A 26,774-nucleotide genomic window follows, 5' to 3' on the forward strand; every position below is an offset into this window, starting at 1 on the left:
ATAAATGAATTTGAAAATATAGTTTATACAGAGGAAAAGGGGAGTAATAACCCTTTTGGAGTCCATTCTGAATGCTTTTGTGCTACAGTTAAAGTCACGGCACACACGCACAAGTACAGAGCTGCAATGGTGTTTGTTAAGCCTGCCCCTTTAAGGCTTCATTTGACTTTCTGCTACAGCTGCTCTTAAAGGGCCTGCACCCGACTGAACCATGACTGAAGAAAATGTTTTTGGATGAACAGTTAGGCCCACCCATTTTGTTTTTTCTCTCACTCAGATGTCAAACCATGACAGAGAAACAACTGCCAAGATCACGGGTGTCCAAACTATGGCCTGAGGGTGAAATGCGGCACTCAGACCAGTTTTTATTGGCCCTGCTGAACCAACCCAATTGATCGTAAACAGTACTTTTAACAGCAAATAAAAGTATTTCTACCACTATAACCTCAAACATCACATTGCAGTGTGATACAGACCTAAAATGAATGTGTTTCAACCCTTATTATTATACCACGGCTCTGTCAAAGCTGTTTAAAAAGCACCGCACTGCATTGATCACCAGTCTGTGTTTTGAGATGTGGCCCTCAATAAAAAAAAAAAAAAGTTTGGGTACCTCTGGCCTAGATGGTCACAAACTATTGTTACTATATGGTCCTCATACAATAACATCAGTTATTAGCTGTTTCCTTATGGTTCTCAACCAACAAAATGCATTTTAAATTGTATAGATAATATCATTCAGTCCAAAGTACTTTTTACTAAATGACATTCTCCTTAACTAGAAGATATAAATCAGGTACAGGCACTTTAAGTCTGACACACCAGTAGAGCGACAGAAAAACATGTGACACATTTCAATTAGGCAGAGCTCCTCTGTGTTTTTAAAGTCCACACTCCTTCATCAGAGTTATCCTAATCAATACAACTCTGACATTGCTTTCATCGCCTGATCAAGCCCTTCTAAAGTGAAGGGTTTAAAACATCAGCTTTCATCAGCAAGGATTTGACTTATAGTTTTAAATGCCTGATAAAGCATAATACCCACTTTAGGACACAAATGTGCATGAAATCAACACAGATACTTCACTCTGACGGTCAAAAATAATAAAAAATGTCTATGCACAGTGTATGTAAAGGGCCTGTACTTGTGGCATTTATAATGTAGATCAGCTAAATGCCTTATACTCTGCAGGTTATTACTAAAGCAGCTATTTGTGAGGAGAAAGAATGAGGTCATAGACTATATATATATATATATAAGAGGACTTAAGGAGTGTAACACCACCCGTAGAGGAGGCTGCAGCCAAATGAAGCCAGTCAGGACCAGCTGTTACAGCGGCTAATTTAGAACGCAGTGTCTAGCAGGTCAGGTATGTCTATAGTCTAAGAATGAAACACAGTCATATTTATATATATTTTTGAGAAACATTAGGAAGTATTTGCCAGGAAAAGACCATTTCATCCAATCAGAGATGCTGCATGAGATATGTGGACAAAATAAGTCTCGTGCGCCGTGCTGAAATATGTTCTTCACTCATGGTTTAAAATCAGGTGCAGACCTTTTAATTTCCTTTCATTTTGTTGTATTGATTTCATGCACATTGCAAAGCACTGGTCTTATCTATAACAGCAAAGCACCATTAACATAGATTTTTGTTTTTTTGTTTGTTTTTTTGTTTTATCCAGAAAGCAAGCTTCAGTAACACGTCATTTGATACAGTATTTAAGGCATGTATGTTCATAGACAATTTCACGTACAAGTAAAATGCAATTAAAAAAATGATGACTAAAGTAATGACGCTTATGTTATTAACAAACTACTGAATTTTAAAATGAAATAATTAAGTAGGAGACAATCATACAGTACCTAAACAAAAAAAAAAAAACACTTACAAAGATAACAGAATCAATCAGATTAAATGATCATAGATTAACACATGGAGAAGGCAAAATTCTTTAACAGAAAAACACACAGAATGAACAATATAAATTACATGTATATTAAACAAATGAAATGTATTCTCATGCATTTGACCCACCCTTCAATGCCAACTCTATAGACCAGTTCTGTACCAAGATGGAGGATTAAACTCTCATGCAGGAATCAAACCCAACACCTTATATTGCCAAATTATATACCACCCTATTATAATGATTTAATAATGTTAGTTGTGTGTGTAGCCATTTTGTAATAATGAATTGTTAACTCAAGATTAATTAGAAATACATTTGATATTTTTTTGTGTAAGTCTTACTATTGCAAACCTTGAAGTAACACTGCAAACATGCTAGTCATTGTTAGCGTTATTGTGATGGAAAAATTCTGCTGTGGCGTCCGAGAGATGTGATGCTTTTAAACTCACGCTGATAAATAATAAGGATGTTAAGAATGTGAAAGTGAGAAGAATATTGAAAATCAAAGAGTTGTTTTTCATATTTTAAGACATGAAACATTAAAAACAAGCTATAGGGCTTTTAATAAATCTAATCTAAGCTGAAACAGAACCAGATTGCCCTAGCTGCTCTGAAAGGCTGCAGGTCAAATGCAGAGGACACATTTCATTAAAAGTACTGTACTTAAAACATCAGTCCTATGTGATTTCTATTGAAGATTTTGCCTTCCCATTTAAGACACCATGAATCTAAAGAGCCCCATTGTCCCTTGAAGTGGGGTCAAAGGTCATGACCCCTAGCTTCCGTTTTGCCTCTGTGATAGAGTCCTCATAGACCACGCCATGCACGGCAACAGTCCAATCCATAACCTTCAATTACAACAACACAAACCAGTTTAGTTGGATTCAAAATGTCCTAACCTGTTTATTCAGTAACTTTGTTTTTTTCATGTTTTAGACACATTGAATTTTATGTTTGCTTCATATATTTTTGATAAGATTTAGATGTTTATTACACCCAATAGAATGTCTGTTGTAGATCCATAAACTTCAATAAGTGCTTCAAACATGTAAACAATAATTTAAAGCAATGCTACTTTTGCACCTTATATGTAAAATTTGATACAATTTCTTGAAAATTTCGTATTTGTTGTTATATAACTAATTTACATTGTAGTGAAGCCTTGAATTAACCTTTCAAAATGTTTCAAAATAAAGTCCAGAAATTTTCTTTCATCTCTTGAATAACCTCTGTCAATTATATAAAGTTTTGTCAAGTTTAGAAACCTTTTTTTTTCCGATTTAAATAAAATAAAACATTCATGTGACCCCTTCTGGTCATTTAAACAGTTTTTTTTTTTACACATTTTTGCCCATTTTTGACGAAGAATGGGCTCAGCACCGCACACTCACATTCCTTGGCGAGTTCCAAAAGGAATTGTGACGATTGAACACTCACTCAAAAGTCAAAAAAGATCTTCTCTCCAGTCCAGCTCAAACTGGTGCATTACAGCAAGGTTTGGTATCTGTAGCTCGATACATTAATCATTGTCAAAATATATCCTTTTGGCATGTGCCCAAGGAGAAGTAAGATCTTCATTTGGCAATTTATTTATTCATTTTTTTACATAAAAGGGTCTGGCCAACAAATTGTCCTTCCAGGTGTCTTTTTGTTGATTTTCGATGGTTTGAATCCACTGTATACAGTTTGAAAAGGTACAAAGATCATTTTTAAAATGTAACATCTTTGTGAAGTCAGGATGTCCAAGTACAGTTGTCCACACTCTCATCTGACCCAGAAAGACAAATGAGAGACTTGGTTCAAAGGTCAACTGTACATGATGAACACACTTTGGATGAAAAACGGTGATTGTGAACTTTTAATCACTCAGTGTAAATCCAAGCACAAAATATTGCCTGGTTTCAGGTGACACTGTATAACATTCTACATTCCTGTAGACAAACGGAATTTTTTTTGGTGTGATACGTATAGTGGGTAAACAAATCATTCTATTAATAGAAATTATAAGGTTTAATATTTGTGAATTTCTGTGTTTTTCTGTCAGGAATACTGGTGGGATGAAAATAAGTCCTTGCCTTGTAGAAAAGTGAGTTTTACAGAAAAAAACAACAGATGTATGTGGACTTGGTCTTGAATTCTTCACTGACTGTCTCTCTAACACCAGAGTTTGACTTATATTGTATTTACTTTGTAAGCATTCTTTTTCCTAGATCCTCTTCCTCTCCAGCCCCTCGTCTTCGCAGTCCCCCTCGCCCCAGGCCAGTCTCCTCGTTGGGGGGCGAGAGGGCTCGTGCCGCTAGAGAGCAGTGATCTGAGTCAGCTCTGTGTTGGAGTTCCCCGTGCCCGGTGTGTCTCCCCTCTGTGGGGGGTCCACCCCTACCAAGGGGAGCTCCACGCCTAGTCATGCAGGATTAGGTGTCCCTCCCCCGGGCCCTCCTCCATCTCCGCCTTTGCAGCTGTAGGCATTGGCCACCTCTCGGGCAATGCTCCTCATACGGCCCGACTGCTGGGTGTCGAGGCGGAAGGGCGATGGGTGGCAGAACTCTCTGAAGCAGCGTTTGAAGTTCTCATCCAGGAAGGCATACAACACCGGGTTTAAACTACTGTTGACGTAGCCCAAGGCAATACAGAAGTGCATGAGCACCAGGGTGTAGATGCTGCTCAGGTTGAATCCCAGTGACTGAGCCAGGACCATGATCTGGATGGGGGTCCAGCACACCACAAAGGCAGCCACCACCACCAGCACCATGCGGGTGATGCGGCGCAGGTTACGGTCCTTCTCCTTGGAGCCTGAAAGGATCCGGACGCTGCGCAGCCGTTTAACCATCAGGCTGTAGCAGATGCTGATGATGGCCACCGGGATGAGGAAGGAGAACATGAAGACACATGTCCCAAACACAGGATCCCAGTAACTCCTGGGCTCAGGCAACACCACAATGCACTCCACACCTGGAAAACACAAAGATAGTGTTATAGCAGCCATCTGCCACTTTAACATGTGATTCTATAGTGTTTAAATCAAGGACTGGTCCATGTGTTTAACATTGATGAAGTACTTTATAATACCTGATATATGAATATGCACTCTACACACCCAGGACTATGGGCTACTGTGTAACCAAACATATGACAAGACTGACTTTTTAATTAAATGTCACCTTAAAACAACACATTTATTCTTTCTCTTCTAAATACCATATCCAACACACAGACAAAAAACAAAAACATCCATTCCTCCAAAGTCCAAACAACAGCTGCCACATGACTGAAGAAGACCTGTTGATTAAAAACCCCTAGATGATCATTGACAATTTAAAACAATTGTTTCATGATTCAATTAAAATTAAATTAATTACAGCACAGCCTAACATATGGAAATGACTCTTCACTTTTAAATGTCAGTCTCCATCTTATTATTATTGCAATTAGACAGTTTGAGCCCTGACATTGATGACTTGATGCAAATGACCAATTTAATTGTCCACACCATTCACTCAATCTCCTGTCAACCATTTTGAAATCCAATTGCCTGCTACTTTATGTAACTTTCCTTTGACGCACACATACAAAAAAAGTTTGTCATTAACACATTATGTAACACAAAACCCTACTTTGTATACCATATGAAACGATGAGCGTGGTATATGTGAATGCTAATGAGTTGATTAAAAATACTAATTAGTGTTGTGGATGAGGCTGAGGTGCTAATATTAGGAGACGGGCCCATGGGAAGCGTGCGGGGCTTGAAAGGAAATATTCATGTATAATAGTGCAGCGTACAAAGCACAGTCATTTAAATGAACAGTGACAGGAGGCGCTTCCATTGGGAGAGACAAGTCTAATCAGTGCAGTGGTAATAGGCTGAGGCAGACGGAACAAAGTCCAAGCAAAATGAATATGGCGTCTTTGCACCAAAGAACAACACATCTGTGAACAAAAAGCAGGAACAAAGCACAGAATTATCATATTTTACAGGTGGAGATCAAATACACGTTTATGAAATAAGCTAGAAGCCATTGATGCCCATGTTGTGTTTTCTCCCTATAATATGCAAAATCTACTTGTTTGACTTTAAAAAGTTCCTCATACCTGCATGTCTCTCATATTTATGCCCTTTTCAACCTTATTTAGCTTCCAAGACTGGACGAGATCAGGAATTGACAAGGACATGTGGCCACAACAGTAGATAGAATAGTTACATAGTGCATCATACTGAATATCATTTAAGCAGTATAATAAAATTCAAAAAGCCTTGTCATTTTTTTTAAATTAATTTTTATTTTGACAATTTATTTTCTAATAATGAATCGTCTATATCCTAAGCCCAACTCCAAACCCCCCATGTTCCCGTGAGGAGCTGAGCCTTGTTGTAGATCACAAATCTCACCTCCTCCCAGGTACATCTCTTTCTGCGGAGGTGTGAAAGGATGTGCCAAGAGTAGCACTTTGGAGTTTTTAGCTTTGTCAGCCACTTCAAGCTCTAGCCTCATCTGCTTCCCTGAACAGCCCGTCCCTTCTACATTCTGTTTGAATCCATAGAGCGTGAAAAAACTCTGTCGTAACTTGGGACAGTCCAATCACTGTCGCTAATTTGTATCACATGTCTCAAATACAGAAGACATTTCCTTTTGAAAATTTGCATATCATTCAGAACAAAATATATACATTCTTTCGATCTGGGTATTTGTTATGTAGTTATCTGTTCTTATGCATGATAGGACTGTAGTCGATTAGTATCATTAGTGGTCGATTAATCGGTCGGTGGTGTATTAGTCAACCAAGATTTTGTATTAGTCGACAAATTATATTCTTCGGATATGTTAAGTTGATTTATACCTCAAACTAGACTCAAACGCAGTCAGATTTGTTTGTATTTTAGAGATGCATGTGAAACAAAGGAGCTCATTGGTTGTCATCATTTCGAACCAAATCAACTTTCTGTCACCTCAGATTAGCAGAGTTTAGTGCTCTGCTCATTGATTCTGCAAAAATCTGCAATGTTTTTCAGCCCTGTCATATTTTTTCCTGCCTTTTTTCCTCATAAGAAACTATACTGGTTTTAATATGGACTGTCCCTGATTGGCTAATCCACCTGTCAATCACGCCCATCTAACCTCGGGGAGATTCACTGGTGACCCGACTCAAATCTTTGTAAAGTACTGGAGGTGTGTGTTCTGGATCCCTGGCAAATGTATTTAAACTGAGATTAAAGTAACATTAGTGAACATTGAACAGTGAAGCCTTAAGCCCCTTCAGAGACATGGGCTTTGCTCTTTCGTTGCCTCTTAGTTCTTATAATTACAACCAGCTACTTTTAATTACCCAGCTAAACTTTCCCTCCTCCAAAGAGCTGTACTTAAGATAAGCAGTGGAGAATTTATTTTGTTTTTGGGGTGATGGTTTTGGAAATCACTGTTGTAAACATAGATTAAACTTGTATGCCCAGTCCATGCAATATAAGTATGAAAAGGAAGTGCAATTTGTGAATTTAATAGGCACTGCGCACACACTGAGCAACCTCACTGTTAGCATCATTATTTCCTGTCCAATTTGATCTCTGTGAGACATTTGCAGACACTTTTGCACGCTAAAATGAATAAATATGTAAAAATGAGGCAGTAGATAGGGAGCTGCAGGTGACTGTCACTGACAACATGTTAAACACTACACAAATAAAATGAAAACTAAACCGGAGGACAAATCTGTGTTTAGAAAGAGGGATGTTTGTGACACTTTGGGACACTAATGCAAATTTTGAGCTATAATAAATATTAAAACAATGCCACAAACTGAAGGATTCTGTATAATAATTGGGTAGTGTCTATTTTAATTCATTTGAATTTTAGCAGGTTGTTTATTTTATGTTTTCCAATTTTAGTAAAAGTCACTTTTGAGACCATAGACTGTATAAAGGGTGGACTAAGATAGTGTGACGTCACCCATAACGTTCGGCCCCAGCAAAATGAAGCTCATTGAGCCGAGCAGTTACAGGGCAAATTTGGAGCCATGTTTCATATTTGGAATTCCGACCTCAAGTATTATAGCAACTAAAGAGCTGATCCGGAGTGATGAAGGCCCTTCCCGTACGCACCGCTGGTTTAGCAGGGAGCGGGCACTTAGCAACGCTGTCAATCAAACCTATTGCTAACGCTAGCAGGAGGGACCTCGGGAAAGAAGGCACCTGATTGGTCTGTTAGTGTTCATATCTTGATTCACGGACACAATAGCGAAATAAAAACACCAGAATCATGTAGAGCGGGTCAGTATGAACAATTTAAGACCAAAAGGACGAGCCTGGCAGCAGCAGTTGTGGAGAGAAGGGCGACAGTTTACCAATGTAAAGTGAATCAGAACCACAGACTATGGAGCCAGAAGGGCGCCCATGATCACTTCCTATTTGGAACGCAGCAGCTAGCAGGTTAGCTATGTCCATTTATGTATACAGTCTATGTTTGTGCACAGCAGCACTCTAGCTAGCTCACTGTGTCTCAGAGTCTGTTCAATTGAGATCCAGTCATTTCAAATTTTGAATGATCAGCTTGGGTCTTTTTAATGGAGAGAGTTACAGCCAGTCCTCTGCCAGTAAAAGCATGTAGTTTGAAGCAGAGTTCACACTTAGAGGAAATAATTTGACAGTTTTTTGTTTTGTCTTGTTTATGCTCATGAATAATAAGACAGCACAAAATATAACAAACTGTGTCTTGCCCAAGGATACCTTAGGGTTGTTGTGCAAACTTTCTAACCACTGCATGCCTCAATCACCTCTCACCCCAATCTTTAAATATAGTGTTTCATCTTTCCATTATCCTACAGTTAAGTGCAGCCACTGTCTTCTACCTCAACCGCACCGCAGCAGCAGAACCATCAGCCCCTTTAACCTCTATGTATGGAAGGGGCCGCCATAACTTAAATGGGTAATTTACTGTTTTTGAAAGAAATGTCAAAAATCTACAAATATTGAAATATTGCACTGTACAAGTATTAGTTGGATCCACAAACTTGAAGACAACAATTTCAACTTTGTGTTTAAATAATGGCACCATTTTACAAGCTATAGCAAAAAAACCAAAAACCAAAAAACAAAGCTTACAGGCACGGTACCTGATTTTTACCATCTTAAAAACGTAAAAAAATAAATAATAATAATAATAATAATAAAAAAAATAATAATAATGATCGTCATAATAATAATAACTAGTTCATTTTAATTTGCAGAAGTCCAAAATAAGTCTTTACTTACCGTATACATCCCATGCATCCTACTTATTCACCACAATGACTTTATAAGCACTGTCCACATTTTTCAGGGGCCAGGGTGAAGTTTTGCCATTATGATAACGCTAACAACAACCTCTAACCGCGCACTTCCTTATTCTCGAACAATAAAACGGTTTAGAATTAGATGCTGTCAGTAACACACTTATTTTGAGCTGCTTATACAATATATCTGTACTGAAATTTTGCTCAAATCAGGTGTAGGCCCTTTTGTTTCATATGAATAGATTCAATAATTACATAAATATTAACTATAAACCAAGTCGAGAGCTGTGTAAAAGCAAAATGGGATTAAGTATTCACTGTCACATACCAAGTCACATACCTACTGCAGTATCCTATGATCATACATTTTGACCCAAGTACATTGCCCTGTATATACATTTTTGAGAAACTGAAATCAAATGAGATCTCAGGGGAAAAGCTTCATTGGGTAAACACCATGATGTATTGGTCCATTTGAAAGAGCAGGCCACGTGGGACAGATTTATGTTACAAAACTACATACGGCTCTACGCCACTGCACTTGGGTCATTGATCAAAACAGCCGTACAATTCTGTAGGAGAGTTGTAATCATAACCCGCCACCTGAGAGCTAAGTTTACGATGGAAAATGCAACGGAGGCATTCTCTGTCCCAAAAGTTAGACGTGAAATATGATCTAAACGCGAGCAAAAAGAACGCATAGAAAAATACTCCGGAAAAATTCTCCGATGAAATGCGAAGGCTGGCAAATTTCGTTTTTCTTGAGAGATCCATTTGTTTTTATGATTTAATTTGTTTTTGTGTCGATTGTGTTGGCTGCTAACTTGGCCGAGCCTCTCTTGTAAAAGATATTGTGGAGAGTCTCAACTGACTTAGTGGTTAAATAAGGTAAAATAAAGTAAAATAAATGATCCAACTGCAATATCGATCTATAACGGCTCAAACGAAATGGGTTCATTAACTTTGTGTTCAAAACTACAGAACTTTTTTAAATTGAGAATGGTTTTGTGACCATTTTGAACTCTACGTGTACAACCTGGAGTCTGGGATTTCTGAATAATTACGGATAATTACAGAGGAGTTGGTGAAGGAAGAAAGGATGAGCATTAAAGCCTCAAAAGCAGGACAATACAAGATTACTCAAATATCCATAAATCAATCAAAATGTGTTCTTGTCTCTATGGAGATGCTATTGCTTCTCCTGAAATATTCCACAGTATGATGTCTGTGTAATCCCTCAGTCGTCCAGGTCTGATCTGCAGCAAAAGACGAAGTTTAAATACAAATCGTTGTAGGAGTGAAGACGTTTTGCTGCTCATCTAAGCCGCTTCTTCAGTTCTGGTCAGATTGCTGGTGGACACTGCCTTATATATATCCGACCCAAAGCAAACAAAAGAAACAAAGAGAACAATAGGAGGGCCATTACAGGTTGAATAGGGTCGTTAAGGCTGAAACTGGGGACAATAGATGTTTCCAGTTTCAGTGTAGTTATCCCCTCCCTTCAGACAGATATAAGGCAGTGTCCACCAGCAATCAGACCAGAACATCATGCTCCCACACGACAATTCTCCATAAATATACAACAACATAGTACAAACCTGATGTGATGTGCAGTAGTTTCATTAGTGGGATGGATGCTGATGGTGTTGTGATAGCGCTCTGAAGGGGGAGGGACTTAACAAACGCATTTTCAAAACAATAAAGTTAACATAGTCATCACTCTTTCACTATTACAAATGAATAAAAATGATAATTTCGTGTGTTTTATAAGGAGATATTCTATAGTTTTTTTTCTACCTCAAGTGGACGCTCTAAACTTTACATCCAGAGGCCATTCAACAATGCACGGACCAATGTATACAACTATTATAGGCAAACAATGTTAAGTGTCTCCAAGGAAGCTTCTCTATGGCGGATGAATATGTCTGTATTTGAAATGTCCAAGGACCCTTTCTGAGAGCTTATGTATTAAGAGATATATTGCACTTTTTCTGTTATATAGTGGTGTATGTTGGATATTTAGTGCAGTATTCATCTTCCAAACCGTTTCTCACAAGCCACCGACGCACTTTTTTAACAAAACATAAACTATGTTGCACCATGTTTCAAAAAGTTATCAATTATGTAATGTTAAATAGAAATCTACTTATTTTTAAATAAATCTCGGTTGCGTTTTGTGACTTTTTCATGTCATGAAAAAAGCCTGTTGTTTACTCAAATCTGCCTTTAGCTCAAGGCTTTTTCTGCCCGTAGTGCACGTCCTGGGGGTAGTTATCGTGGAGCTTTTGTGACATGTAGTGAAGTGTCTCTCCACATTGTGCCACTTTGCCGTCACTACAGTCGCTCTGCAGATCAGATACACGCAGGTGTATTTTACAGTGGTAAAATTTGCGGTGAAATTGATAATTTTTTTGTCTGCCATGTTTTTGAGGGCATAAACTGCATTCAGTGCATCTTCACAGCGCTCGCGAGCAGAGCACTGGTTTTGTCACGCACATAACTTCACGTATAATGAACATATTTTCATATATATATATATATATATATATATATATATATATATATATATATATATATATATATATATATATATGCAAGGGTAATTAAAAAAAGAGCAACATAATAAAATGTAATTTTAGATTCAGCTCATTAGTGAGTTGTGCTATTTTTAGACCCGGTCTACAGGTGACTCATGTGGGGCTTGGGGGCGACCTGGTCCCCGGGGGCACTGTGTTGGTGATCCCTGATCTAAAATGACGTCATAAAAGAAACAAATCTGCTGATTTCCTGGAAAATTGTGGTGCCCAAAAATTCATCTTGAGTGTAAAATTCGGCGTGAAGAAATTTGTACTAAAAATGCAAGATGCTAAGGCATAAGTAATCGATTGTGTCTGACTGAAGAGGACAGAGGCTGTTTCCTCCTCTGGCCGCTCTCATCTGTGGGTGGGGCTTATAATTAAGAACTCAAAGAGATGAAGTTATGATTAGGCTAATTCTGATCAATCAGACTGGTTCCCTATAACATTTCCTGGTTGTTACTTTAACCTTTTAAACTGATTCACTTAGACTCAATGGCTTAGGCCTTGGCATCTTTGATCTTTGCTGCAATTTTTTTCACTGTTAACGCTCTGAATTTTGACTATTGAATTTGAGGGCTTGGAAATATATATTGAATATAACATTTTTTTATATTCAGTTTTTAAACATATGGACACAGGACTAAAACAATTCAAACATATTTAAAAAATCCGACCTAAAAAAAATCCCATGCCACTATGTGCATATTTGAATGAAACCCTTCGTTGTGTGACTCGGGTTTGTTTGCTGCTGTCAGTGCAGGTCTGGGGTTCATTTCACACTTGAAGTCTCTCACTTTTCCACATATTTCCCATTCATCACCTGTGCCCCAGTGGACTCCTCCAATTTTACAGTGTGTATCTAATGTCAATGCATCGGATATCGTGCAGATAACGCTGCAGCCCGACTTCTGACAAATACTCGCAAACATAGTCACATTACCCCGGTTCTGTACTCCCTCCACTGGCTCCCAGTACGTTTCAGGATTGATTTTAAACTTTTAATGTTTGTTTTTAAAGCTCTGCATGGTCTTGCACCTTTATATCTTTGCGAGCTGTTAACGGCTCATACGCCCAACAGAGCTCTGCGGTCGACCAGTCAACACCTGCTGGAGGTCCCCAGAACCAAAAGGAAACAGTGGGGTGACCGTTCATTTTCTGTGGCTGGTCCCAGACTTTGGAACTCTTTGCCCCTGGAGTTACGCTCAGTCACTACTTTGTCTCTGTTTAAAGCCAAGCTAAAGACTCATCTGTTCACGATTGCCTTCAGCTAATGACTGTTTTTATTGTTTGTTGTTTTGTATATAGAATTTTTGTTGTTGTTTTTACATTTTAATGCACTTGAAAAGCACTTTGGTTCAGTTTTTGCTGTTGTAAAGTGCTATACAAATAAAGTTTGATTGATTGATCGTCTCAACTTCCGTTTGCGCTCTGTGTTTTTGCTTTGTTTGTGATTGTTTTATTGCACCATCTCCAAAGCACAAGCAAAACAAGCAGCCACCTCACCCTCTCCATCTTGAGATAGGTATTCATGAAGTTTTCTTGTTTGAAAATGCTATAATCACCAAAAACAACATATTAAAATGTTTCATTTGTTTCAGTTTTGTTTTTAACACTCTGAGTCTCCCCTCCCTTTGCTCTCTGTGCTAACTCATTCCCCCTTCAGAGCACTATCACAACACATGCACATGCAAGTGTGCATCCTGCTCATGAAACTACTGCACACAGATTTGTGAAGTTGCAGTGTTCTGTTTTGTATCCTGCTTTTGTATATTTATGTAAATGTTTTGATGAGGGAACAATGTTGTAATATGGTAAAAGGCTCCAAAAAGTACATGTTGTGTAATAATACACACACAATGCCTTATCTTTATGTGAAAACATTAAATGATAAAAATGTATATTTTCTTTCTTACATATATGTAATTAAACTACAGAAGACGTTTCAGATTGATATCTCTACATTTAACCGGTTTCTTGCCTTAATTTGATAGATTCATATATTTTTCTAATTATTACTTGGTTTTGTGGGACGGTAGCTGTGGTAAATATTTATCATAGTTTTGCATCAGTCAAGTGACAGTTTGTGAAGAAATGTAGAAAACAAAAAGTTGGAAAATACAGGAAGTATCAATGAGTTCAGAAACAGACTCCCTCTGTGTCATCAGGTGTCATTAATTCCGTCTAAAATGCAGCGACAATTTACACATTTAACAATGAAGGCATTTTTTCAGACAGTTTAAATATTGATTTAACAAAATAGGAAGGAGCTGGAATTTATTTTTACTTGTCATATAATAACATATAATGCCATAATAAGCATTTAGGCACGTTGCTAGGTAACATACCTCTGTGTACGCCATATTTGCTGCGACTGTCCAAACAGGAAGTAAAATTATTAAATTAACCAAAAATACAAAACTAGAAAAGACTATGTCTGAATTTCCACACTATTCCCTCCTTAAGGCAGTATTTAGGGGTCACGCTATTTTTAGTGGTGTCCAAATGTCCAGTTGGTGAAAAAGTAGAGCTCTCAAATTTTCCCACAATGCACCTTGAGAATAAATGAGGGCACTATATATTCTGCTAAGGAGCGCGGGGCTGTGTAGTGAATGAAGAGTTAGGAAAAAGGGTGGACATGCAGACACAACCTCGGCAATGTAGGGCCTATATTACATAAAATGGAGTCTCCTGAGCTTTCAACCATGTTATAAGGCTATTACCTCCTCAAAAACATACCTTTTTTAATAGAAATAAGTAGTGTAATCTGTCATATGCACATTAACTAAACAATGAACAAGTAAAATTCCAACTAGAACGTCTCACCTGTAATTTCTCCTATTCTCCTCTCTATTTCTACCTCTACTTCTGGTCGCTTTTGTGCTCGGTGAAGTGGCTAGTCTGTAATCTCCGTTGGCATCTGCCCTTCTGCGTGGCCCGGTCAGGAGACTTTCTTCTCACTTTGATGGCCTAATGCTCTACTCTCTGCCTCTGATATTTCCACACAAAGATTACAACGGCTCCCTGCAGCGGAGAAAAAACACATTATAAATCCGACGCCGCAAATGGAGGAGATAGACGTGATTATGGCCCAGTCAAAGCTATTTTTATCTCCCGTCAGTGTCCGTGCGCGCTTCATGTAATTGCAGTTGAAATTGCATTGTTAACAGGTCGTACGTGCTCAGAGGGGGCGGTGGTGTTGGCACGATACTAAACTTTATAGAACCGACTCGATACTCAATTCTGATGCCACGATGATAATAAAAAAACACTTTTTCTAGACAATAGAAGAGTTTGTTAAAAGTATCAAAAATTATATAGTCATTGATACTAAAATTAATATCGAAACTAGATCATTTTAAGTATGGACACTTACCAGTACAAAATGTGAGCTTTTCAGAACAGTTTTAGTACAATACTGAGCTTTATCAGTCTCCATGCCAAGATAACCAAAGTACTATTATTTTGTATTTAAAAACTGCATTCAAGTACTAAAAAAGGAGCATTTTTGTCTTCATTGTGGTATCGATATCAAGTATTGAGTCAATTTCTTAGTACCAAAATAGATTTAGAAATGTTGGTATTGTGGCAACACTACAATAGAATGTGATTTTTAACATTAATTCATAGTGCTTTCTTTTATATTCCCATATGGCCTTATATCTGTGTAATCCCTCAGTCGTCCAGGTAGGTTTCGTAGTGGTCCATGGGCGTATACTGGTCTACTTTTAGTATCTAGTTTCGATGCTAGTTTTTATTGAATAATGTCTGAAGTGTCCGTCGGAAAACCTTCAACTTCCTTAAGGAATCTTGATGAAGTTACTTGAATGGTGTCAGTATGTATTTGTAGGAATCTATTGCCAGATCTCAAACCAGGGTCTTGGCCAGGACTCGCTGAAGAATTGTCCTGATGCATGTTTTGGGTTGATGGGTGAAACCAGACTGCACAGAGAACTACGGCGGGTGATCCAATCTAACTTTGCAATCGCTTGTTGTGAGTCTTGTGTGCTACAGTCTCTCAGCCTTTGTGAAAAAAAACAAACCTCATGGACAAGTTTAAACACATCTGACTCACAGTACTGTAAAATACTTAAGTCGTGCCTGGGAATGTTTCCTCAGAAGCCCCTAACTGACCCTCCAGTGTCACTTTGGCTGTGTCCAAATGTCCCTCTTCTCTCATTCACTACAGAGCCCTGCAGTCTTTAGCAGACTATATACCGTCTCATTCACCGAGTAATTTGGACACACAGCTGATCACCACATTCGGGTCACATGACTCTGGCGTCTGGGTGAAAAAAAGGCTGCTAAACTCAGCTCAGCTAAAAGTTGATTTCTGTATAAATAATGACCACATTTGACTGGCACACAAGTATTTATGGACTAATAATAACCATAAACCAAGTTTATGGTTATTGGATCTCACATAAAACACTGGATTGCAGCGTTGCCAGGTCCGTGCTTTTTAAAGAGCTAATAAGAGTAATGAAAGTCCTGAATTTCAGTGACAAGTCTTCATATCCAAAGCCCTCAGCACTCTGTGGAGCTTCTATTTGTGTGAGAGACTGCGCACTGGTCTGCCGGCGGTGGAAATGATCAATCTTTCAACAGCTTGACCTAAGGTGAATGGCTAATGCTAGCAACTTTATAATTTAATTGTGTTTTATTCATAATCAGGGCTCAACAGTGCTTAGTTAAAACAGTGCTTCAATCAGACTTCTTTCAGTTGTGTTGAGTCCAAATAAAGGCCTGTCTCTGTCTGCTGTTGTTTTTCCAGCCATTGCAATGCATTGTGGTCTATATTCATCAGTCTAGTGACAGTCACTGGACACAATTTTTCAAGGTGCATTGTGGGAAATTTTGAGTTCGCTACTTGTTCACCAACTGGACATTCAGACACCACTAAAATGGTGTGATCCATAAATATTGCTCTAAGTCAGGAATTGTGTGGACATTTGGACACAGTCTTTGTCTAGAACAGGGGTCGGCAACCCACGGCTCTGGGGCCGCATGGAGTTGCAAGTATTTAAGTGTATTTCATTTGTGTTTGTTCTTTTTTAAAATTGTAGTTCTAAATTGGAAGATTATTGTGATCATGAAATATTAAAATAAAATAATATTTCATTATTTTTTGGCGCTCAAAATAACCGTCACACTTGTGTAAGCTGGTATACCCGCCAAAACGCTGTGCATTTATCGAGACTTTCCATCCCCGACACCTACATACACATGAAGAAATAAGCATTTGGAGTCGTTTTTTTTTGGAGTTGTTGATCTTTGGCTCCACATACGTATGTGAGCAGCTATTGTCCACCGTGAACTATGTAAAAAAGAAACACCGCTCACACCTCACAAACGACAGCCAGTCCTGCGTAAAGATGAAAGTGACTTCGTACAGCCCCGACAGACACAGACGCTGTGCGCAGAGGTTCAGGACCTGAAGTCCCATTAACCAGGTAAAAAAAACTAAATGCAGATATTTTGCTAATATTTATTTTGATCTGATTTTTTTTAAATTCAGGTTAGTGCTACACACTCCAAAAGCTCAAAGGTGATATAAGGATGACGCCTCTTTCTTTGCTACATGGATAATTTGAGTTCAGTTTTTTTATTCATTTGAAACACTATAGTTGTTTATACAAAGTGTAAAGGTAACCCCCCCCCCCCCCCCAAAAAAAACAAAAAACAAAACAAAACAAAAAACAATATATACAGTGTTATCTTCATTTTTTTGTGTTTTCTTTTCCGTGGAAACTTGGTCTAAATGGCTCTACACTCTACACTCTATTCTGATGTTGCATTATATATTTTAATCATTTAAGCATTGTTGAAACTAGACAGAAATATCTTTAAACAAGTCAAATGAAACTTATGTAATGCATGTATGTAAAACTGTATGTATTGTAAGTATTTGGATAGTTCAAACAGTGCAGCATTCTTTAAACATCTTCCACTGTTTGGTTAAAGGAACATTTTTCACATATTGTGACTTTCCGCCTCAAGCACAAATGCAAGCCCGAGTTTCTGTCAAAGAGACTTTCCCATAGGATTATAAACACCGCATCTATGTTTCCTAAATACTAGGGCAGCACCCAAGGGTGGGCTCTGTTGACTTTATCTGGGTCGTTACAAACTTCCACCAGCATCACGGTTCTATGAGGAATAAACCGCCTCTACTGTGTCAGGCAGATACTTGGACTAACAGGAAACAAAATGCAAATATGTTGTAAATATTTTAATACATATGTTTATCGCATCTATGAAACTGGGGGAAAAAAATTCATCATAAGTTGGGTTCATCACAACATTTCAGAATCCCTTTAGCTTAAAACTGAGCTGGAGGACAAGTCAGTGTGGGAGAATCAGCTGTTTAACTGTTGACCTGGTTTATGGTTAATATCTCTAATTACTGGGCCTATCCACATGGAACAAAAACTGGCACAGAGTTCAACATCTCTCTGTCAGCCTCAGAAAGTGGGGCCATTATTCAACTCCAAAAGTGCGATTATTGTCTGTTGAAAGGATTTTAAAACATGAGACTAAATGAGATTAATACTGAAGGTTTGTGGAGCCAGTCCCAGTGCCTTTAGGGGCTCATATTAAGCTGATTTGATCTGTTATAATGTTGTTTCCTCATCAAAAACATACCCAGAGTTGTGTTTTGTTTCATTCACAGATTTAGGCTGAGTTCTTCTCTGTCTGACACACACAGATTAATGATTGGCTGTAGGTGCTGGGCTCATTCTGCGTTCTGCATGCATAATTATCTCAACAACCAAACATGAAAATCAGCATCCGAATGTATCAATAAAAGCTATATTTGATTTGAGCCAATGTTTACCTGGTATGTGAGGACAAAGATAGGTCAAGTTTATGAAAATTAAAATCATAATCTTGCATCTAGTTCCTTTAAGATACAGTTATTACAATAGTGTATCATAAAAACACCTGTGATTGAATAAATGCAAGACAGACTGATATAACTCCAACTGGGACAAGTGGCATAGCACACCCTTAATTAGTTTGCATGCAGACATTATTGTACATGATTATACTGAAGATGCTCACTGTGAATGCTTTGAACCCCTTGAAAACCCTTGGCCTGGTACAAACCTTATTGTACTCTAAATTGCACCATCAACAGTGGCTTACATGAGGGATAATGAGGCACGTAGTCATAGCTCCGCATTAGCATATCCACTTTCCTATATAATTATGTCTATTGCACTTTACATTCTGTGCTCCGATGACTTTAGGAGGATCATTGCCAGAGAAAATTAGGGTCAAGAGTAGCCGCTGTTAGTTCGATTTAATGGGACTCAGAGCTGTTGAAACTCAAAGTAAATCCATTATGGTATATATTGTTTAAAAGGCAGGCAAATACACATAATGACCAACCCTTTAAATTCAATAAGCTGTGGGAAAATAGAAAAACATGTGTCCTTTCTCTACAAACCTGTCTTATTTGACCTGAAAAAGAGCCTCCTCCTGCTTGTCTCCATAGAAATGTTGTTCATTTGACTGTAATATTCCGCAATATGGCCAAAGTTGTTCCCAAGTATGATTTTAACTTTCTATTTCTGTGGAATCATGCAGTTGACTTTCCACCTCCAAAGAGTTTCATACTGGGGCTTTAACCCTATAGTGTCGGACGCTATCGTCGCCGTTAGAGCGCGGTTGCGGACGTTCCGTTACCGTAACGCCGCAACCAATTGTGCTCTCATGTAAATTCAAACGTGCTTAACCGTGTCCCTCGAAGATGACCAATCAGAGCGCAGGTGTCGTGGAGATTTTCCCAGTCAGTTACTCGATGCGAGAAAGGAAAAATACAGATGGATATAAAATAGAGGTAGTTGTGTGAAAAAACACATCTTTAACATGATTTTTATAGCTCAAAAAGAATAAAAGTCTTGGCAGAAATGGTCTGTAATGTACTCAGTCCTTACATTATAGACCATTGTAGCTCGCCTAGACTTTTTTTTTCTTTTTTAAGCCATAAAAATCATGTTAAAGGAGGTATCAACCTGTACTTTTGCCCTTTTCCACATAACTACCTCTATTGTGCAAATCCATCCTTATTTTTCCATTGATGCATCAAATAAACGTGTAGTACCAATTTAAGTAAAAGAAAAATATAAAAACTAATGTACTTTTGAGTCACTTTTATGCAAGCAAACAATGAAAAAAAACACTTTAAATTACATATATGACCAATAATCAACATCTATACAAGAGATTATGCATATTGTACTTAGGGTTAGGTTTTTACAGCTCTATCTATCAAAAATGTCAGGCGTTTATGCAGCTAAAACATTGATTTTGCCAGGTCATATTTTTTAGAACATCTACTAAAGAATATCTGAAGTTCTGCAGCTTTTGAGTTTGTAATCTTTGGTAAAATAAGTAACATATTTAAAGAGCCCCATGCCTCTGCTTTGTGATGCCGTTTGCACTACCGTAACGCCGCAATCAATTGTGCTTCATGTAAATTCAAAGTCCGCAACCGCAGATCTATCGGCGGCGATAGCATACGTCGCAGTAGGGTTAATATTATTGATTATTTTTGTCTTAAAAATTGGAAAAACAGAACTCAATTTTGAACTGTTTGCAGTGATCCAACTTTAAACTTTACTTAGCATCCTAATTTTTCCAGACCAGAGTGAATTTTACTGTCATGGTAACGCTAACAACAACTAACGACATGCTAACCACGCACTTCCTGATTCTCCAACAATAAACTGCTTCATAATCAGATGCAGACAGTACACAGTGGACTTATTTTGACCTCAAGCGCTGCTCGTACAATATATCTGTACCGGGCCAAGGGTCTTGAAGCTTTTCATCACATTGCATTTACTCTTTTTTATTAAATTCTGGTACAGCCTCCATCAACTCTACGAAATGCCAAACAGCCCACAGGCACTTCCAGGAGCTGCCTCTCCACACCTCAGCCCGTCGAGCAGATTACAGAGGGCGGACATTAGTGACATCGGGGTTGCTGCTGATTATAGCATCCTTCCTGCTGTTGTGTCCTCGGGCAAGACTTTTGACCCCAATTACCGTGAGCAGCGCGCCGTGTCAGGTTATGGAAGCCTCCTGCGCCACGGATATTGTCGAAATCACACTTAGAGAAGAGCAATAGTGGTAATGAACAAATACAAAAACGCTACGCTCAAGGTAACATCGATAAAAACATATATATGGAAGACGAGGGGGAAATAGAGGTACAGTTTAGATTATTATTTGGTCATGGTTGTAAGATGATTTTGACACCTGATTAACTACTTGACCATATATAACTATTGCAGTATTCTGTGGTGGGTATTGCTTTACTTTTACTACATTTTTAAAGAAACTGCACTTTTCAGAGTACCTTTCCGGCAGCATACTTTTATTCCTATTTGAATAATATTTTTTTTATTGAAGTAACAGTAGGGCTACTCTTACTTAAAGCTCTCATAGTAAGGGCCAAAAGTAAAATATGTCAACTGGACAAAAAGTTGTAGGAGTGAAGACTTTTTGCTGCTCATCTCAGCCACGTCTTCAGTTCTGGTCAGATTACAGGTGGACACTGCCTTATATCTGTCTGACCCAAAGCACACAAAAGAAACAAAGAACAATAGGATGACCATTACAGGTTGAATAGGGTTGTTAAGGCCGAATCTAAATGGAGGAGTGAACTACACTGAAACTGGAAACAGCTATTGTTTACAATCAGACATGGACGACTGAGGGATTACACAGACTTCTTAAAGGTCCTATTTTCCACAAAATTGATTGTGACCTTTAATCCATGTTCTAATGCTGTTCCCTCCTCAAAAACAAACCCGGAGTTGTGCTTTGTTTCATTCACACATGTTTGAGTAGCACTTTATTATTAGTCTGTTACATCTCCAAAGCTCAAAATGCTCTGTTCCACCTTGTGATTTCATGAAGTGGTACTTTTCAATTTAAAAGCTCCTTTTAGCTTTAGTTCATTCATTCTAGATCTGAAATTATCCAAATGGTTCTAGTGAAGGTGTATGTGGTTTAAAAAGCACAGTGGAGCAAGTCGTGTATTAGCACATGACATCACAAGGTGGAACAAAGTGTTTTCTGTTTGAGAGAAGAAATCAGCCTAAATATGCAGGGTTTGTACCTCATCACACACATACCTGGAGTTGTGTTTTGTTTCATGTGGTAATACAGGAAGTGCTCCACTGTGTGTTTAACCTCCTCACACCTGTAGAGCAACTTGAGTTTTATAGATGTAGACAGACCAATAATACCAGAATTATGCAAACATGTGAGAATGAAACAAAACACAATGTTTTTGATGAGGTAACAGCAGTACATGGCTTGAAGCTCACTAGAGTCTGTTGAGCATAATATAGGACCTTTAAGTTAATTTATAGACTGTGTTCCCAATTGTTATGCAAATTATGTTTAAGTGTCATAAAGGTAAAATGTTTTGTTTTTCAGTGAAACTCATGGAAGGTATTGTGTGTCAGAGCTCTTTTTGGGTGAGTGAAATTCATCTCAGACACCTGTGTTAGTTTGCCAGGAAGTCCAACATTCCACATTATTAAGCAGACCACCATTTTCAAGCAATATGGGAAAGAAAAAAGATCTCTCTAGTGCCAAAAAGTGTGAAATAGTTGAATATCTTGGACATGAATAAGGTATGAAAACCTTAGACATTTCATGAAAACTCAAGTGTGATCATCGTACTATTAAGAGATTTGTAGCTGATTCAGAACACACACGGATTTATGCAGATAAAGGCACAATGAGGAAGGTTTCTGCCAGACAAATACATCAGATTAAGAGAGCAGCTGCTAAAATGCCATTACACAGCAGCAAACAGGTATTTGAAGCTGCTGGTGCCTCTGGAGTCCCACAAACATCAAGGTGTAGGATCCTCCAAAGGCTTGAAGTTATGCATAAACCTTCTATTCAGCCCTTACCCAATGCTCACAAGCAGAAACGGCTCCAGTGAGCCCAGAAATACATGAAGACTCATTTTCAAACAGTTTCACTGATGAGTGACATGCAACCCTGGATGATCAACAAGTCATGTTTTGGGCCGGAATCATGGGGAGAGCTGGTCGGCCCCTTTAGGGCCCCTGAAGGTGTGAAAATGACCTCTGTAAAGTATGCAGAGTTTCTGACTAACCACGTTCTTCCATGGTACAAAAAGAAGAACAGTGCTTTCTACAGTAAAATCATCTTCATGCATGACAATGCACCGTCTCATGCTGCCGGGAATACTTCTGCATCATTGGCTGCTATGGGCAGAAAAGAAGAGAAACTCATGGTGTGGCCCATCCTCCCCTGACCTCAACCATATTGAGAACTTTTGGAGCATCCTCAAGTGACAGATCTATGAGAGCATTAGGCGGTCCACATCCAAACAGCAGCTCTGAGAGGCTAGTCTGACATCCTGCAAAGAAATTCAAGGAGAAACTCTCAACAAACACATAAGTTCAATGGATTCAAGAATTGTGAAGCTCCTGTCACAGGTCAAATTAAAATGTAATTTGACCTGTGAAGATGTTTTGATTGAAATAGCTTTTGATTTCAGTAATATGCTAATGCTTCTAATTAAAAAATAAACAAATTACCATTTTCACTTCTTTACAAAAATAACATGGTTTGAAATTCTGTTGTGCACAATAATTTGGAATACAGTGTAAATACCAGGACACCACATATGAAACTGATGCAATGCAATACTCTGACCATCTGAAACAATGCAGTTGGACATAATGCATTTGTAGAGAGTTAGAGGACAGACCAGCGGCAGAGACAGGCGCACAGTGAGAGGAGCCGGGCTGGACTGGACTAATAAAGATGATGATTAGATTTAACTGTTGCTTCTGGCTCTGGCAGGATCAATATCACACAGGTACAGATGGGTACCTTAGAGAGCAAATCAACACCAGCACTACTACTTAGACACAAGTGCTGTAGACACAAGTGCTATCACTGTACAAACACCAAGAGGACACAGGAAAACAGACGGAAGGTTTTGCATTAGGGTGGAGCGATGTGGCTAAAAATCTCTATCATGATATAAAAGAGAAAATTTGTGTTTTTATCACACTGAAAACCAAACGTTCCTTTGTCTGTGATATTAAACTTGCCTTGCAAATCCAGAGTAGGATATCAGTCTGGTCAACAACCTCTGCTGCGCCTCGAACCAGAGCCGAACATGTTTGTGTTTGTATGTTTTAGGGTTTTTTTGTTTGTGTTTTTGACACGTGAAACAAAGGAGCTCATTAGTCACCCATCACTGTGACTAAAATTATATTTCTCTCTCCTGAGATTGAAAGTTTAGTACTTTGCTCATTGATTCTGCAGCAATCTGTAATGTTTTATGGGTGTAGCATGCATGTCCATGATTGGCTAATCCACCTGGCTAAAATCCACCTGTCAGTCATGTCCATGCCCTGAAAATCGCATAGATTCACAGGTGACTAGACTCACATCTTTGTAAAGTATTGGAGAAGTGTGTATTCTGGATCACATGTGTATCTCTCTCTATATCTCCTATCTATCTCTATGGAGATCGTTCCAAAGTTCCAAACTTTATTTTTCCATGGAATTATGCAGGGGATGTGCCACTTCCACTTGCCACTTCTGTGTCACTGTGTCTTGAACTAGAGATTTTGACACAGTGGTCATGTTGTGTTTTCCTTTGTTTCAGAAGCTCATGATTACATTAAAGGGCTCATATTGCACGATTTCCTAATTTATGTTACAATGTTGTCTCCTCATCGAAACAGACCTGGAGTTGTGTTTTGTTTCATTCACACATGTTTAACACACCCTGCATTTAGGCTGACTTTTTTCCTCTGATGGAAAACACTCTGTTCCGCCTTGTCATGACATGTGGTAATCCAGGAAGTGCTCCACTGTGTTTTGGATAATTGGATAATTTCAGTTCTGCAATTGCCAGTCTACTGAACAAAAGGTAAAAGGTAGCTGTTGAAAACTACTGCTTCATGACATCACAAGGTGGAACAGAGCATTTTGAGCTTTGGAGATGTAACAGACTAATAATAAAGTGTTACTCAAACATGTGTGAATGAAAAAAACACAACTCTAGGTTCCTTTTGTTTGGAGGGAACATTATAACATGGCTTAAAGCTCACAAGGGTCAATTCTGCATTAATATGGCCAATATTACGCAAAACATGAGCGGGAGATTGACAGGCGGATCGGTGCAGCGTCTGCAGTGATGCGGTCGCTGTATCGGTCCATTGTGGTAAAGAAGGAGCTGAGCCGGAAGGCGAAGCTCTCGATTTATCGGTCAATCTACGTTCCTACCCTGACCTATGGTCATGAGCTCTGGGTAATGACCGAAAGGACAAGATCGCGGATATAAGCGGCTGAAATGGGCTTCCTCCGCAGAGTGGCCGGGCGCACCCTTAGGGATAGGGTGAGGAGCTCAGTCACACGGGAGGAGCTCGGAGTAGAGCCGTTGCTCCTACACGTTGAGAGGAGCCAGCTGAGGTGGCTCGGGCATCTGTTCAGGATGCCTCCTGGACGCCTCCCTAGGGAGGTGTTCTGGGCATGTCCCACCGGGAGGAGGCCCCGGGGAAGACCCAGGACACGCTGGAGGGACTATGTCTCTCGGCTGGCCTGGGAACGCCTTGGGGTCCCACCGGAGGAGCTGGAGGACGTGTCCGGGGTGAGGGAAGTCTGGGAGTCCCTGCTTAGACTGCTGCCCCCGCGACCCGGCCCCGGATAAAGCGGAAGAAAATGGATGGATGGATGGATTACGCAAAACAACTTTTGATCTAAATAACTTTATGAAATTGTTAAAAAGGGGGCGTATTATTACTACTACTCCTAACACATAACATATTTAGATCATGTTACCTTTTATAGTTTTGAAACTGCTATATTTGCCGAAAACAACGTATTAACATGTTTTATAAGTTTCACTCTAAGTCTCTCTTCCATTGCTCTCCACGCTACAATGTGTTGTGTACAGTTTTGTATCATATTTTTGTGTATTTATGAAGAATTGTCTGGAATTGCCCAGGAGAGACTGCTAAATTACTCAAACATGCATGGATGACATCTAAAACCTCCTCAGGCATGTTTCTAATGAGGGAACATTTTAACATGGTAGAAAGATTGGTTTACAAAATAAATTTTGCATAATAGTCCCTGTTTAACTCAAATTTGACATTTTTATGAGGCACACCTGGAAATCCCTCAAGGCACAGTAGTGCTCCTCAGCGCAATGGTTGAAAATCAGTGTTTTAACAAAAACAAGTCTTGTATAGTGTTTCTTTGTCTTGTTTTTGGCACACTTCATATTATTCTCATGATCTATTCCTGTCCCATATTCTCTGGTTCGCTTTTACTAGTGCCACCACTGCCCTAGAGCGTTACAATGATATGTCTGATGATGATATGATATGACCAACCACTCACTCATACCATGTTCATATAGGTAGCTGAAATGTCTTGCCAAATGACTCAACTGCAGCTGGAAATAAACTGCTAACCTTCTCATTATTGGTCGATTACTCTGCATCCTTAGCCACAGTGACAGCTTCATTTAGAATAATAAATGGCATATACTTTGAAAGCTAGCACTACCTTACAATGATCTATTCACGCAATATCCAACCAACAGTCTATCTACACTGGTAAATATAACCGCAATAATTCAGACTTTTTTTACTTTTTTTTCAGGGCTCGCGACCAACCTCCATCAATATAATTCCTGTAAATGAAATATTATATGGATTTTTGTGGAGACTTTTTGGTTTTGTTCTTTTTTGATGACTCTCTCTGTCTCACCACAAAAAACACTTCTGGAAAATGCCATGGATACTGGAGTCTGTAAATAATTTGGATTACTCTATATTTCACTCGCACTTTCTCTCTCTCTCAATATTTGAATGGACCAAAAATCACCATGAGTCATTATTGAAAACAGCGTGTATTCTGAGGTCAAGTCTAAACGTTCAAATTACCGTATCATCGTCTCTATTGCGCCATTACCATTTCTATATCTCTCTGATT

The 26,774-nt window shown here is 38.8% G+C and overlaps 1 protein-coding gene across 2 annotated transcripts in view; it reads right to left on the bottom strand.

Moving 5' to 3' along the window:
- Positions 1-3,253: 3,253 nt before the first annotated feature.
- oprl1 (opiate receptor-like 1) overlaps positions 3,254-26,774 on the bottom strand; it is a 116,988-nt gene continuing 93,467 nt past the window's right edge. The window contains exon 6 of one of the 2 annotated variants that reach the window (XM_055222886.1): positions 3,254-4,863. In XM_055222886.1, the coding sequence (XP_055078861.1) occupies positions 4,316-4,863 (548 nt within the window). In that variant the 3' untranslated portion in view covers positions 3,254-4,315. The remainder of the gene's footprint in view (positions 4,864-26,774) is intronic. The other variant, XM_055222887.1, reaches the window with a different exon arrangement.

This window comes from Periophthalmus magnuspinnatus, chromosome 7 (assembly GCF_009829125.3).
Source record: "Periophthalmus magnuspinnatus isolate fPerMag1 chromosome 7, fPerMag1.2.pri, whole genome shotgun sequence".
NCBI lineage: Eukaryota > Metazoa > Chordata > Actinopteri > Gobiiformes > Gobiidae > Periophthalmus > Periophthalmus magnuspinnatus.